This window comes from Lissotriton vulgaris, chromosome 5 (assembly GCF_964263255.1).
Source record: "Lissotriton vulgaris chromosome 5, aLisVul1.2, whole genome shotgun sequence".
NCBI classification, from domain to species: domain Eukaryota; kingdom Metazoa; phylum Chordata; class Amphibia; order Caudata; family Salamandridae; genus Lissotriton; species Lissotriton vulgaris.
This window is the reverse complement of record NC_141693.1, coordinates 1,853,806,411-1,853,821,939: the sequence shown is the minus strand read 5'-3', so window position 1 is coordinate 1,853,821,939 and position 15,529 is coordinate 1,853,806,411. Positions and strand designations below refer to the sequence as shown.

The 15,529-nt window shown below is 45.7% G+C and overlaps 1 protein-coding gene across 2 annotated transcripts in view; it reads left to right on the top strand.

Annotated features, from left to right (window-relative positions):
* Positions 1-15,529, top strand: part of CACNB1 (calcium voltage-gated channel auxiliary subunit beta 1) — a 478,106-nt gene that overhangs the window by 345,412 nt on the left and 117,165 nt on the right. For both annotated transcript variants that reach the window (XM_086924331.1, XM_086924332.1), the window contains exons 8-9: positions 7,729-7,809; positions 8,771-8,829. In XM_086924331.1, the coding sequence (XP_086780457.1) occupies positions 7,729-7,809; positions 8,771-8,829 (140 nt within the window). The remainder of the gene's footprint in view (positions 1-7,728; positions 7,810-8,770; positions 8,830-15,529) is intronic.

Below are 15,529 nucleotides of genomic sequence, written 5' to 3'. Positions count from 1 at the left end.
GTCGTTTCCAAAGGTAAGGTAAACCCCATTTCGAAACAGCTCTCCATATCGACGTCACAGATGACCTTAGAGTACACGTCACGCCGATGAAGTCGATGCTCCCGCCCCGCACATCAGAAGTCTACCTCTACATGAAGATGAAGATGAAGGCGATGGTGACGAGCCCTCCAGGGGGCCTAATGAGTGTGATGTCATTAGCCCGACTAGAGCGGGGATCCCTGCGGAGCTATGTCACACAGGCTTCCCCTGAAGCGGTTTCCAGTGTGGGGATATTATAGAGAGAGCTGTGGCACCAGTTTATATTCCCTCAGATAATGAGGCCGCTTGAAAGGCCCCTTGCCCTGAAAGAAGCCAGCCGCCTTCACTGCTCTACGTTCAGGACTCAGTGACGTTTTCTGGACTCTGCTGCCCTGTGACCTAAACTGAACATAGAGTCCTGTCGAGCTGTGACTTTGTCCAAATTACGGGTTTGCTCATTGCAGCACTGCAGGCATTTAGCCCCACTCTCTCGCCTCCGTGTACGAGTGCGAATGTTGTGCTAGGCAGGGCAGTGTCACTGGGCACGGGCACCTGCACCGTAGCATCTCTTGCCTCGCGCTAGTCACCAAGGCTGCGGGCTGGCAGACACGGGGGACAGAATGTCTGATCTTAAGTAGTGCCTGCAAGGAGAGCATCCTTCTTCAAGGCACCAACGCAGCACTGCGTCTGAGGCGCCATGGAGACAGACAGCTTCTGAACCCATCCCTCCCAGTCTGCCATGGATCACGACCGGAAGTCCTAGGAATAAAACGGAGCACGGGTGGTAACATTCCGTACCTTGGAATCTCCCCGTGCGGATTCATCACACTTAAAATGTACATATGTTTAAGAGAACCTGTAAAACTCACACTGTGCACAGCACTGTTATTAGAACACTGACTCGTAGGGTAATCACATGCCTGTGCCACACCTGTGTTTTCACCCCTGCAGTTGTGTAACAGTGTGTTTACTTACTGTAATGATAATTGATTCATTAGAATCGCTGAAAGATTAGTATCTCTAACGCTGAACCACCCGCTGCCAACAGGTAGGGTCACCTGAGCCTCTATGACCAGCGTAGAGATCTTTATATTTTCATGTGCTGTGAAGACTAAACTAAGACTGAAACACTGTTATTTCTGATATTTTGCTTTGAGAAAGACCTGGGTGTGCCAGCCACTTTGGGCGAAACATGTGTCGGCTGCATTTCCTGTTACATCAGGCTTGAACCATGATCCTCATAATAAAAACCAACCAAAATCATAGAGAACTATTTTCTGGGCATTTATGCCTTGAAAAAAACGAGACACTCCCCTGTTTCTTGAACTGCTCAATGACAATGCCTGACCACATTGAAAAAATGTAGGAAACATCTTTAGACCGGCGGCGTTCAGCAATGGAACTTAGCATCTTCTTGGTCACAGTTGTGTATTTAGTTGTGTATATCTTGAACGGTAGCACTCACACTCTGGGCTCTCCCCTGTAGATGATTATCTTGCTGTGGCTGGTTCACATTCATGTCTTCATATAGCTTCACAACATGTAAGTGATGGGTTTCACTCTTGCAGTATGTTTGCAGGACAGCGTGGGTTCATAGTGAATGAGACAAAAGGCAGTCTGCATCCATATCAAAGCGTAAAGATTTTTAGAGCCACATAATTGCTTTAGAAGCACATGTGAGTTTGTCCTCCTAAAGGAAACAGTCTTTCATCAGTGTCTTTCCAAAGTTCATGGGGTTGACCATCTTGATGGTAATGGCCCTCTCAGCGCCATTATGGCTGATGGAGCACTGAATATTCCTAAGCACTTTTCTTAGCATTGGATTTATCAATCATGTAGGGATGCCTGGATGAATGGTGCATACAAGCAGTAAGATCATGCTAGGATGTTTAAAACCACACCAGATTCTCTCCTACAGAGCTGTCGCATAACATTGTCAGACACAAATCACAGCAAGAGCAACACCTGAATCATACAGTGTGCATGAGTCGAAGGATTGGGAGCTTGTTTTCATCACTACTCAAGGTAAACACTATGAGACACTCCTACACAATGGCTACCTAGAGCTCAGGTTGATGAGACTAGCTCCCTAATACTCCGAACTCATGCAATAGGGCTGATTCTGACGGACAGCGTATTGATAACTTATAAATGGTCAGGCTACGGTGATCTCACAGGACTATCTTACAATTCTCTTTACCAATGGAGGTCGATTGTTGGCAACCACAAAATGCTGTTGGCAGAGTACCTGCTGCCTCGAAAAATGCCACACTCCGTCCAGAAATCTGCTAACAACTTGAGAAAACCTGAAACTTCAAAATGTTGCATCAAGGTTCACTACAGAGAACTTTGTTAGGAATGCTCTGTTAATAGATGTCATTTTATTAGGTTCCAATACAGGGTATCTCCACCCAGAGGAAAGTTGCAGTGCGCTTTACAGAGGGCAAAACAAACAAGAGCGGTAATACATAATATCATGTCACAGAGAGAGGCAAGATACACAGCAGAGATGCTGAGACCAGTGTTTAATTTGACCCAGCGGTTGCAGGTTGGGGCCACCGGCACTCCTATTTTGGGGACTGGCACTCAACCTGCTACTGAGCAACAGCAAAAGAGAGAAAAACATAAAAGGCAGAAAGACTGAAAAAGAGAAAGACTGAAAAACTGTAACAACTAGAGAAAGCAGGATTAAAAAATAGCCTGCAAAAGTGAGATAAAGAGGCAGGGACTGTCTGGTCGTGAATTAAAGCAGCATGAGGTGGAATCTAGGCTACTTACCCATGGTATTCGCAGCGTGACCTTGGATTGCTCCGGACGAGGGATTCTGAGGAAAAGTGTGGGGCCCAGCACTTATTCTTTTACAAATTAGGCATGTGCTGAGCAATATGCAACTACAAAAACCATTGAGAAGCAAGAGATAAGTAGTGGAAGATGGGTAACCAAGGATTGTGAGGACCAAGATAGAATGGGTCTGAGGGGTAGGAGCCAGTGTCCATTGGATGTTTCTTCAATTTAGATTTGAACAGTGGAAAAGAGGGGGCAGTATGAAGATCCACAGAGAGGGCCTTCTAGGTTTTAGCTGCATTGCTTGGAAAAGCCTTTCCTCGGTGGGTGATTTTTTAAAATCTTCTGAAGTTAAGGAGAATAGTCTCTTATCCCCTCAGATTTCTTGTTCTGCTAGAATAAACCATTTGGAGGCTTAATATGAAGTGTATTCTGAGTGCAGAACCCTCGATAAAGGCAGTCTTAGTCTGGGATGTTTTCTTGTTCATGAGGGTACCTCAAATGAGGAAGATCCTTGTAACTCCCACGTCAACCCAACAGCTGTGGTTCTGAGGCTCAATGCGGATGATATTGCACCAGGATACTTACAATAGATCTAGACTTGTGAAGGTTGGAAAACCCTATTTTACCATATGGACTACATGGTTCTTAAGCCCTTCCTTTACAGAATATTAAGCATTTTTAATTTCCTATTATAAAAATCCTGGTAGACCTTCATTAATAAAGTGGCCAGTTGTTCTTATGTTCTCAGAAGGATTTGAGAGGGTATTTCATCCGATTTGGTAAAATGTGTGACTCATTTTTGTTGTAGACGCTGGCCTAATTTTTCATCAAAAGCTGTGTTTATCGAGACAATCTGTTTGGCGTGTAGAATCTGTGTGCTACAAGATTTCTTTTTTAAAAAGTGGAAATGTTTATGCAAACCAGCCTGTTCTTTGGCCATTTTCATCTTTCTTTCTCTTAATAGATGGTCGTTTTTGATTTCTTCATCAGTTAAACTATTCCTTTCCCGTCTCGTTCCTATATCCAGTTACCAGTTGTATATCCTCTAAGGAATCAAACCAAGCCTTTTCTGAAGTCTTAAATAACTTTTTTTAACTGTCTGCATTATGCACAAAACCAAACGGGTCAAAGGTCCAAGCCATCTTCAGAACCTGGCACATTGTTAAATGCCAGCCTGGAATTTAAGATTGGCCTCGACCCATGTAATCCAACGGTGATCCTTCAGAAGGCTGCAGCGTTTATGTATGAGAAACTGGAAATCTAGCTGTCCGCAGTTTCAAAGAGCTCTTCAAGACCAAGATATGCAGTAGAGCTTTCGACTAGACATTTACCTCATCAAGAAGAAACAAAGAATTTCAAATCTAGGTCCCGTTCCGCTGGACTCTTAACACTGTGCTGCTTGTCTAACTAGCATTGTGATATGGCAAATGTGAGGTGTAGGGCAATAGAAAACCTAAATAAAAAGACTTATAAACGTGCCCTGTATGGAAAAAGAGACCTTGCATTTCTGTGTGGATAGAGCTGGGAACCCCTAACCAGCATAGCTATTGTTTGCAGGCATTTGCACAGTTTTTTAGGGTATGGAATTTCTCCAAATGATATGCAACAAGGTGGCAAGCAGCATTTATATTATATTGCTACTATTTGGCAAAGAAACGATTGCTGCCAATTCCTGTGGCTCACTATAAAAGATAGAAGTTATTAATTGTGTCACACGTGGGATCCATTCCATTGTTTTCAGATCACAGTGTTCTTACACGTCATCTGACGCTTGACCAGGCAGCATACCAAGGTAGCCCTACTAGTATCCCAACTAGACAGTGCTTAACTGCATGTTACTCAGTGCAAAGAATGGGTATCTATAGCAGATACGTGCAGTAAAAGATTTACGGGCATGCTGCTTATCTGCTATAGATTCATACACACCGCACCCTGCGAGCCCAGAAGACCCAGTCAGAAAAAACTGTAGCTCGAAAAGATTTTGAGGGTGCAACAGAGAGGACTTTGTGGTTTGTTGTGATCATTCTGGGTTTGCTTACCCACACCTCCTTTGCTGATGCATACAGGTTATCATTTTTGTAATCCCTTTTTGTAATAATGTATGCACATTACAGTTGCAGTTCAAGCATGGAATGTGAATCTGTTTCAAAAACCAGAGTTGCAGGTAAGTAACTTCATCCTGTAGTGACCGTGAGTGTCACATTGAGGAGGCAATAGAAAGGACCATGCCGCCGAGAGGAAATAAAGTATAGTTGTCCTGTGAACACACCTGCCAGTGTCATAGCTGTAAACAGTGGTGCCTGCTGGGAGATCCTTCCTTCCCCTAGGTGCTCGGCCTCTTCCCCCTTGCATGCAGCCACGCACTGTTTCTCAGGTGTGTGTGTGTTCACGCAGGTCTGTGTGTGTTTGCAGTGGTGACCTGTCAATAACGTGCACGCCTTGTTATCTTCCCCTGTGCCGCCTCACTGGCCCTCGGCTTCGTTCACTCCTGCTGCAGCTAAGCAGAAGCAGAAATCGGTAAGTGTGCCCTCCCTCCGCTCTCTTCACCTTCACATGTTCCTACCTGTCCCTTCATGGACCCACTGCTCACTGTGTCCAAGCTGGGATGCGGTGGTATTTGTGAGATGTTCTGCTTCCGACATACATGAGGTCCCAGCTGCACAGAAGGGGTTCAGGTGCAGATCACGAGAGGCTGCAGGGAGATGCCAAAACAGAGGGCATGGGCCCAGCAGGGAGCTGCAGACATGAGGAGGCATCGCAGGAATCACAAACATACATACACACACACGAAACGAGACTACGAGGCTCAGGCGCTCCAGGGAGATCAGTACACAGGGACATTCAACACAAAATAGACTTTAAAGACGGAAGAGCAGCAGTGAGTTGTTCTACACTGGGAGTGGAGACTGAAGAGGACCTATGCAAACCATTAACATGACTGACTACTCTTTTCGCAGCTACCCTAAAGAATACCAACCACTAAAGACTTATTGCCTGGGTGAATCTAGGCAGTGAGTTCAACTGTAGAGACAGTCCGAGCCAGCCAGGGCCCCTGCCATTGAGCCACATCCTGCCAGCAGTGCTTCGGGAAAGGGTTCAAGATGCCTAAATGGCTACGTTGCAGATCAGGTGCTTCATAAAATGGCCGCTGCAGCATCCGTGCCTTCCTATAACCAGGGTCACTGGAATTATGCAGGAGGGGAGGACCACATTCTGTGGCAGGGTGACTGAATTATACAGTTTAATGCGGCACATTTTGTAATTTTTTATTTTGTTTTTTTTACACATGTAACATTGGGCAGAGGGTTCACCTTATTAGTACCAGTTTAACATCCAAATACTGCAATAAGTAATAGAAAGATGACTAGTGAACCTTTGCATTGGGCTTTCCGTGGGTTTAGTCAATTTTGACCCGTTTGAACTAGAAACCAAATGTTAAAATCTGTAGATTATGTTGCGGATGATGGGTTAAGTGGCAAGGGCTGTAAATCCATAAGTATACAGAAAGTGCCACAGCTGCAGGATCGCATAATTTCAGTCGCCCTGCCTAGACTGTCTTTAGGCAACAGCACTTCTTTCAGGGCCTTCAGTGAGACCCTGAGTATTTCCAGGTTTTTGAGGGCGATTACCTTCCTTTTGTATCCCGCAGCTCTTCCTCTTTTCAATGGAGTTAAACAATCATTGGTAGAGTTGAATTTACCAGGTATTGCAGAGCTGCGTCTCTTAGCACAAAAAGCAGATCACCTTTTGAGATATGAAACTAAAAACACAAAAAGGGCGAATATTCTTTAGGTGAAGTCGGAACATAGTGTCAATTCCTGGTCTAATAATGTGTGTGAAGGAAGGGTCTTGGAACGCGGGTTGCCATCCACTAATCACAGTCCTTCCTGGATTCAAAGAGATATGAACGGATCAATCCTTCGTGCTTGTGTCCCCTTCTCAGTGGAAAAGTAGTGTCATAATTTCTGCTCTGCCATTACCTTGGAGCAAAATGTGTCTAAACCGCAAACTGTCACCCTTCTCCAATTCTCTCCTGGAATTATTCTAGTTTTCCCAGTGACGAAGAAAGGACACTTTGCTTGCTCATATGTCAGTGTGATTCCTCAGCTTAGTGGAAATTCCCTTTAATGTGCAATGCCAAGTCTTATCATTGGCAGCATCCCACCCTCATCTAACATCAATTTCCCAGCACATGTTGCAACAGGAGCTTCTCTGCCTCGAGTAAGACGCAGTGGGAGATGGGACGGCAGCAAGTCCTTCTGGGAGAAATATACAGAAAGAAATACCAACTTCAAGAAAACACCTCACTTTAATGTTAATTGACAAACAGCGGTTAACTCTGGATGGCTGAAAGTTTGACCTGGGTATAGCGGAAGGTGGGACTGCTTGGACATATTTATGGTGAGAGTCCAGGTTGCAGGAAAATCTGTGCATGGGAGCAACTGTATCGAAGGAGGTTCTTGCACAGAGCACCCATTGGTGGGAGTCTACAGTAACCTTTCAAGAACTTTAAATAATGTAATAGGGAGAAGTGGGTCCATAAGACCTGAGACCCAAGCTTGTTGTGGACAACAATTGTGTATGTGCATTGTACTGTACTTTGTATTGTGTGCTTTGTGTATTTTGTGCATTTAGATTGTGCTGTGTTTATGATGTGTTTCAAGCTAAAGCATGAGTTTGAAGAACATATATAGTGTTACATACTTCCTGATGCATGCACTGCATGGTGTACTAGTCCCGGAATCTACCCTCCTTTATGCATATTGTTTGCGGCAGTGTTTAAAATATCTCCTGCATGGTTGCCATCTCACGTCTCTATTGTTCATATCATTGCCTTGGGTTTCTGTGGTGGTTCCTTATTTTTTAGATGCATCCTTGGCAGAATGTAGATACCACTGCATATCTGATATTTCTTTCTTGCAGATGGAGCACGTGCCACCATACGATGTAGTGCCATCTATGAGACCCATCATCCTTGTGGGACCCTCGCTGAAAGGCTACGAGGTAAGGAGCTGGTTTGAGTGTCATAGCCACTTCATGTTTATCACTCTGGGAACATGCGGTAAGGTGAGCGCCCAACTCTATCTTCCTCCTCCTAACACTGCCATGTGGCGTTCTCTGAAAGGCATTGACTTAAGAAGATGGCGTCTGGACTTCTGTACTTCCCCTTTACCATGAGTCCTCACCAAAGGACTGAGCGAGAACTAACAGGCCCAGGAATCTTCATATCAGCGTAGGACATTCAGTGATGGGCTATACAAAATCTCACCTATTCCTCCTGTCTCGGCGTCTCTTTCCACCATGAGGGCCTCATGGAGGGCTGTGAGGTGAGGGGATTGGGAAACTCCCTCTAAAATCAACTGAAGAGAGTTCAGGGTACAGGCTCCCCACACTATTCCATCTTTGTGAGGGGCTAGTATGGAGTAAGTACAGGACCCATTCACAGAATATTCATTTGTCTTTGACATCAACTCAACTAATATCTCTCTTATTCAATCTCTAACTGTTAGTGTGCTTCTCTTCCTTTCTTCTGACCCGCACAGAACCTCTCCAGATGGACTGTGATTTCGTTAAAGAGCACTAGATCATAAAGTGTCCTTGAGGCTGCTAAATAGAAACGGCTCAGATTTTTCTTAATGTTTATGTCTCTGCTTCTCCTCTCAGTTAGTCTGTTCCCCAGATTTTCCGAAAGAGGTGGGAGATGGTGCACTTTTAATCCTGTTTTGAGAGGCATTGGTAAGACCCCTTTAGAGTAGGCAGCATTGATATCCAGTCCAGGCTCATATGGAGAGGAAGGACACAGCTCCACCACTCTCTACTGGAAAAGCACAGCTTAAACAAACAGGTGACTAGCTTACTTTAGGATTGTAGTCCAGACATGCGTTCTTTTTTTGCTCTGTAAGTAACCTATTTCCTCTAGTTGCTGTCCCTAAATACTCTTGTATATTCCTTTTTCACGCTGCAGGTCACAGACATGATGCAGAAAGCCCTCTTTGATTTCCTGAAACACAGATTTGATGGCAGGTAAGCAGCATTGAGAAGTAATAGGGCAGCCAGGTTACAGTGATTGAATAGTGATACAATTAAAATGCATGTCTGGGGGGAGGTAGAGTGAGCCCTCCTATGCGTGTTTCATACAGTTATGTGAAAAGCCGACTGGGTCCGCTACGAGGGGGCGGAAGTGGCTGCCATGAGAGAAGTTTTGCAGTAGTTCTAGCTGAAATAATGTACAGCAGCTCAGGAAGAACGGTAGAAATGTTGGCGCAGGAGGGGGAACCCGGCGAGGAGGCATTTGCGCTGCCGCTATTTTAAAAAATGAAATGCAGCTTGCCGCGCTACTGTAAGCAAGGTTTAATACTAATTAAAAACAAGCCTATAGCATTGCAGATTTTCACAGTAGAAAAGGTCCTATTGAAAGGGGCGCGCCAAGTAGAAACGAGTGGTGCGCTGGTGCGCGCGTGCGCGCCACTGCAACACAAGTGACCACATGGCCTATTGGTGTCTATTACGCGCACTAAGCGCGTAATAGACACCAATAGGCCATGGGCGGAGCAATGCACACGCCTGTGGCCTATTGCGTGCAGTCGTTCATTAAAAGATGCACGCAAACGCCAATAGCTGCCCACAAAACGTAAAGCACACGCACGAGCGTGTGCGAATTCTAGGGCAGCTTACAAACCCCGTTTTTCAATCACTAAATACCTCGCGCTGCCCGAGCACTGCTGCACAGTGCAACACGCAGGGCGCGAGCCCTAAAATGGGCCAAACTTAAATACAACCAATAGGTAACCAACACCCTCTAGAACCTTCCCAAGAGAGGCTGAATGCCTCAGATTTTCACTGCACGTCGTATGTAAAGGAGTCTCCCTGAGCTCTGCTCAGTTCTTCAACATTTCTCTCAGATAAGTCTAATTTTTCTTACTGTACAATGTCTGATAGGAAAGGACTATTTCACCCTTTTGAATCATGTGGGAAGAAAAGGGTTCAAACAGTACAAAATGAAGCTGCGAGACTGATATGTATGTTACCAAAAAGATCCCCTACGTCATCTTGTCTCCAGAGTCTCCATTGGCTCCGTATTGAACAACAAGCAAAATTTAAAGCTCTATGCTTTATGCATAGAATCAAGGCTGGTAAGGCTCCTGCCTATTTGAGCTCTCTGGTCCAGCAATACACCCCCCCCTAGAACCCTACGTTCCTCGACCCAACATAAGTTCCAGGTACCTAGGATAAATCGAGTCAGACAGGGAGGTCGCTACTTCTCCTATCTGGCCCCCACATTGTGGAACTCCCTTCCAATTCATCTTCGCACAAATGAATGCTATTTGCAATTCCGTAAGAATTTGAAAACATGGTTGTTCAACCAATAACTCGATTTTCATTAACTCACTATCTCTCCTTATTACTTGTTTCAGTTTCACTTTAGCACCGGGAAACCTTAGGGTAGCTGTTGCGCTCTACAAAAATAAATATAATAATATTGATGATGCCCACAAGGAGTGCATCTATTGCCTCTATCCTCATCATGAGGCAAAACAATGTAAAATCTGCCGCACCTTTTCATCTAAGACTCTTAGAGATCGAGAGGGCAGACTTTTGTTGTGGCTGAAGAAGACACAAGGAGAGTCTTCTGATGAGGAGCGCAACACTTCCTCTAAATCCCATAAAAGGCCCAGGTCACCTGAGGGTCAGCCTGAGGTGGTCAAGAAACACCCTAAAACCTCTCATCTGACCAAAGAAGCTTAAGAAAAGGAGAAAGAACCTAAAGTCTCCTAAGAGCTAGTATTGCAACATCATTCTTGGACTTCTAAGGCAAAAGTGGAATCTTCAGGACCTTCCAGACATAAATCCAGCCACAAATCCCTGATGGCGTCAGTTTCACCATGGACGCCTGTTTCTTCAGCAACGCCGATGACAACTACTCTCATCGTCAAGGCCGTCGATGGCGCCTACGACATCGACCATGAGCATCAACGCCCTGATACCGTCGATATCATCCTTACCTCAGACGAAGACCTCAGCGCCAAGGTTGCCATCGTTGGCTTCGCTGACGTCACCATCGCCAACGGCTCCACTGTCGACGAAGGCTCCATCATCGACGAAGCCTCCACTGCCGATGGCTTCGACAACAACATCGCCGACAATTTTGCCGTCGACAAGAAAATCAGGTTTTCCGACGGTCCCATCGTCAACAGATCCATCGACGCCGCTCCCTTCGATGACTGCAACTGTAGTCCACACTATCCAGATTATCCAGAACACCGCTGCGTCCTGGATTCCAATCGCTAGGCAAGATTTTACTTTTACTCCAGAAGTCACCATCTAGACACAGAAGAAACGGATGACGATGATCCCGTTGGGACTGCTCATAGTCTTACTGATCTTAATGTCTAGCGTCTGGAGGATGAGGACTATTATGACAAGGAGCAGTACTACCAACACCATCCAGTTCCTCCTACACAATATCAGCATTTTAGATATTATGGTGATCCACCAAGGCAAGAACCTGCTCAATTACCTTCTTCTTTAATACAAGACTTACAGGCCTTGCTCACAGACTACAGAAATAGGTTCCCGCCTTAAGAGGAACACATTTCTATGCCGCCGCCTCCATCAGCACCACCCATACACCAATACCGCCTCCTCCTGCTACTCCTAGGATGACGCCACTTCCTATCATCCCTGTTCCTCCTAGAGAAGATCCATCCTCGCCTGAAGAGGGAGAAATTCCTGATCCTCCTCCACCCACTGATGAATGGGACAACTATATTATACCTACACCATCCACTCCTCTTTGTCGTCCTTCTGACTCACCTCCAGAGGACATTAGAGGTTTTCATAATCTGATGAATAGGGCTACGTCCATATTTCATCTGCCCACAATAGCTAAGCAATCAGATTGTTTCCTTTTTGACTTTAAAGAGCAGTCAAGGAAATCGGTAAGATCTTTACCTATTATAGACCCTATCTGGCAGGAAGGACTTAAAGTAATGAAATCACCGGCCACTGTAGTGCTGGTACTGCCAAGAGTAGATAAAAAAATACAGGGCACCCGAGGAGTCCCCCGCATGCCTTACGGGTCATCCCAAACCGGACTCTATGATTTCCCAAGCCGCTCAGAGAAGATCAAAAAATCCGTCCACCTCCATCACGTCTCCACTGAACAAGGAAGGGCGCTGTTTGAATTCCATTGGGAAGAGATTCTCGTCCATGTCCGCTCTCTCTGCTAGGAACGCTAATGCACTAGCCAGTCTGGGGCGCTACGATCAGCAAATGTGGTCCAGTATCGGAGCCATGCTGGAGATTATACTGGAGCAAAATAAACAGGAATTTCATAAGGTCCTGGCTGAGGGAGAGCGCCCATTGGCCAAAATTATAGACTGTGCCATGGTCATACCCACAACAGGTTTTCGACAACTAGCTGGTGCAGGTGTTTAAGATGCCATGGATGGTTTAGGACAACACCCTTCCGTCCAGAAGTGCCATCTAAGATACTAGACATGGCGTACGATGGATAAAGTCTATTTGGAAAACATATAGACAAAGCTCTACTAACCATCAAAACGGATACAGACACAGCCAAAGCATTGGGAACCTACAGTATCGTAAAGTTCCCTTTCGGGGTGCACTAGGACGTGGATTTTCAGGCTGTAGAGGTATTTTCCAGCGCACCCAAAACTATCAATCCTTTCAGCCGCAATATCGCCAGGGTTACCAGCGGCAATCCTATAGACAACCTACAACAGATGGTTTCTCCAGGCAAGGCTCATGCAGGAAACCAACATCACAAGCATGCGACTCGGGTCGCAAGCAGTGACCACTTAAGGGTACCAGCTACTACTTCCACACTAGCCCCACCCAACCGGTGCAAATGTTTCCAGTCATATCCATCAATGGCACAATGTTACAATGAACAGATGGGTCTTGGATCGCATATCTTATGGCCACACTCTAGAATTCATCCAGAAATCGCACCCCCTCATCTTCATTTACTCAAACAGAAAGCGAAGATTATGCTACTGAAAGGGGCAATAGAGAGGTTTCCAGTAGCACAAAAAAGAAAAGGATTTTACTCCCACTTCTTCCTGATACGCAAGAAATCGGGAGAGTGGAGACCTAAGACCTCAGACGGTTGAACAAATTCCTCAAAAATCAGACCTTCAGAACGGTTACACTCTCTGACATCCTTCGACACCTCAACAGCGGGCACAACATGACATTGCTGGATTAAGAGGATGCTTATTTCCATGTGCCCATACACCCCAAACACAGAAAGTTCCTCCAATTCACAGTGGTGGGTACCCACTATCAATTTCGAGTCCTTCCTTTCGGCCTCAAGTCTGCTTCACGGATTTTTACCAAGTTTCTTTCCCCAGTGGCAGCCGCCTTGCGGAACCAGGGTCACCAAGTATTTCCATATTTGAACGATTGACTCCTGAATGCTCCACTGGCTCATCTAGCGGCTGCAGCTACAAGAGATTATTACATAGATCTGTTCCTCAAATTAGGCCTTTCTATAAACCAACGAAAATCATCAGTTTTTCCAAATCAGACAATGACATTCCTAGGGGCCGACTTGTACACCATTCAGAACAAAGCTTTCCTTTCTCAAGAAAGGCAGGAACGGTTGCAAACCTTGGCTCTCAGACTATCAAAAAGAAAGTGCACTCTGTGAGGGCATACAAATCTCTACTGGCAATCGACCAAGTGCAATAGCTCATCTTCACATGAGGCCTTTGCAAGTGGAACTCCAATGTCAATGTATTCAAACTACGGGATCCTTCGACGACATGATAACTATCACTCCACGCATGCGAGAGGCGTTCGAATGGTGGACTTTGAAATCACACCTCTCTCATGGCCTCTCCTTTCTTCCTTTGATCCCGAAATACATAGTCACCACTGATGCTTCCATGGAAGGTTGGAGGGGTCATCTTCAAGACCTTCAGATTCAGGGAAAATGCTCCTCGTCCCAGCGTCAGATGCATATCAACAGGCTGGAGTTGAAGACCATTTTCTCTCCCTGCAGTCTTTCCTCCCTCTGGTAAAAGATTAATCGGTTTTGGTCTGTACAGACAACACCCAAGCAAGTTTTATATCCACAAACAAGGAGACCCAAATCTCTCACTCTCTCTCAGGAGGGCCAGCAGTTCCGGAGCTGGCTCACATTTCAAGGGATATCCCTAATAATGGAACATGTTCCAGGGCTTCGGAATACTCTGGCAGACACCCTCAGCAGGATCAATGAAAACTGCTGTGAGTGGGACCTCAACCAAGACCAACTGGACAGGATTTTTTTACATTTGGGAGAACCAGCACTGGACCTGTTTGCGACCCACACCAATTCCAAATGCTGGTTCTTCGCACGTAGATTCCCTCTCCCAAACTCTTGGGGGAATACCTTTTCAATGCGTTGGTCCGGATTATATGCTTACACCTTTCCTCCCATTCCACTGTTACCCAAGGTACTTACGAAAATGAAAATGGAGTACTTCCGCCTTCTTCTGATAGCCCCCAGATGGCCAAACAGCACTAGTATACAGAGCTTCTCCTCCTCTCGGAAGCCCAGCCCATCTGTCTGCTACAGACACCAACTCTGTTGACCAGGAACCAAGGCCAGATGTGTCATCCGGAGCAAGCATCTCTTTCTTTGCATATCTGCCTCCTGAATTCTTCGAATTTAAGGATTTGACTATTGTGCAAGAGTGCAAAGACATTATCGCCAGATCTCGTGCAGGTAGCAACAACAAGACGTACAGACTGAAATGGAAGCGGTTCTTCCTTTGGTGTCTGCAAAGCAAGGTACATCCGTATCTCTCTGCTCCAATGCAAATCATACTGTACTTACTGTCTTTGGCAAAATCTGGGCTGGTATACTCTTCAGTTAAGGTTCATCTGGCAGCTATGTCTAGATATAGGTGCTCCCCGAAATGTTTATCTCTCTCCTCTACCAGTGTTGTACAGCAATTCCTGAAAGGACTGTTTCGTACTAATCCACCTGTTCAAGCTCCACCCCCTGAGTGGCACTTAAATGTAGTACTCTCACTATTGATGTAGCAACCCTATGAGCCCATCCATAGGACTGACATCAAGTACCTGATGTGGAAAGTTGCTCTCTTGCTCACCCTAACATACAAGCTTCCACCATAAAACATCCTTTCCTTCGTTTTACAGATGAAATGGTTATTCTCAGGACGAATCCCAAATTTATCCCTAACCCCTTCGATGCTCATGATGGAACGGTTCCGTCATGAGCGTCGGTTGGCCTGTGCTCATGACGGAACCGTTCCGTCATGCGTCCATAAACCCAATAGAACGTTCAGCACAGCGCAGGAATTTGCGCCGCGCTGAAGGGGCTAAGGGTCCTTCGCAGTTCCACTTAAACAAACCTGTCATTCTCAGGACTTCCTTCCCGGATCATTCTTCACCTGCGGAATGAACACTACACACTCTAGACATCAAGAGGTGTCTTAAATTCTACCTGCAAAAGAGTAAGTCTGTCCGCAAGACAGATCAATTGTTAGTAGCCGGACAAGGTCGTCAGGGCACTGCGGTTTCTAAAGCTACCATCGCAAGATGGATAGCAGCCACAATACAGTCTCAGGAATGCATATACCTGAACCGGGTGGGGCAGTACTGGTGAGCGGCGCATTCATCTTGTGTGATACATGCTGGGCGCTGAGGAGGCCACATGGCTGAAATGCATACGCCCGCCCGCGACTTT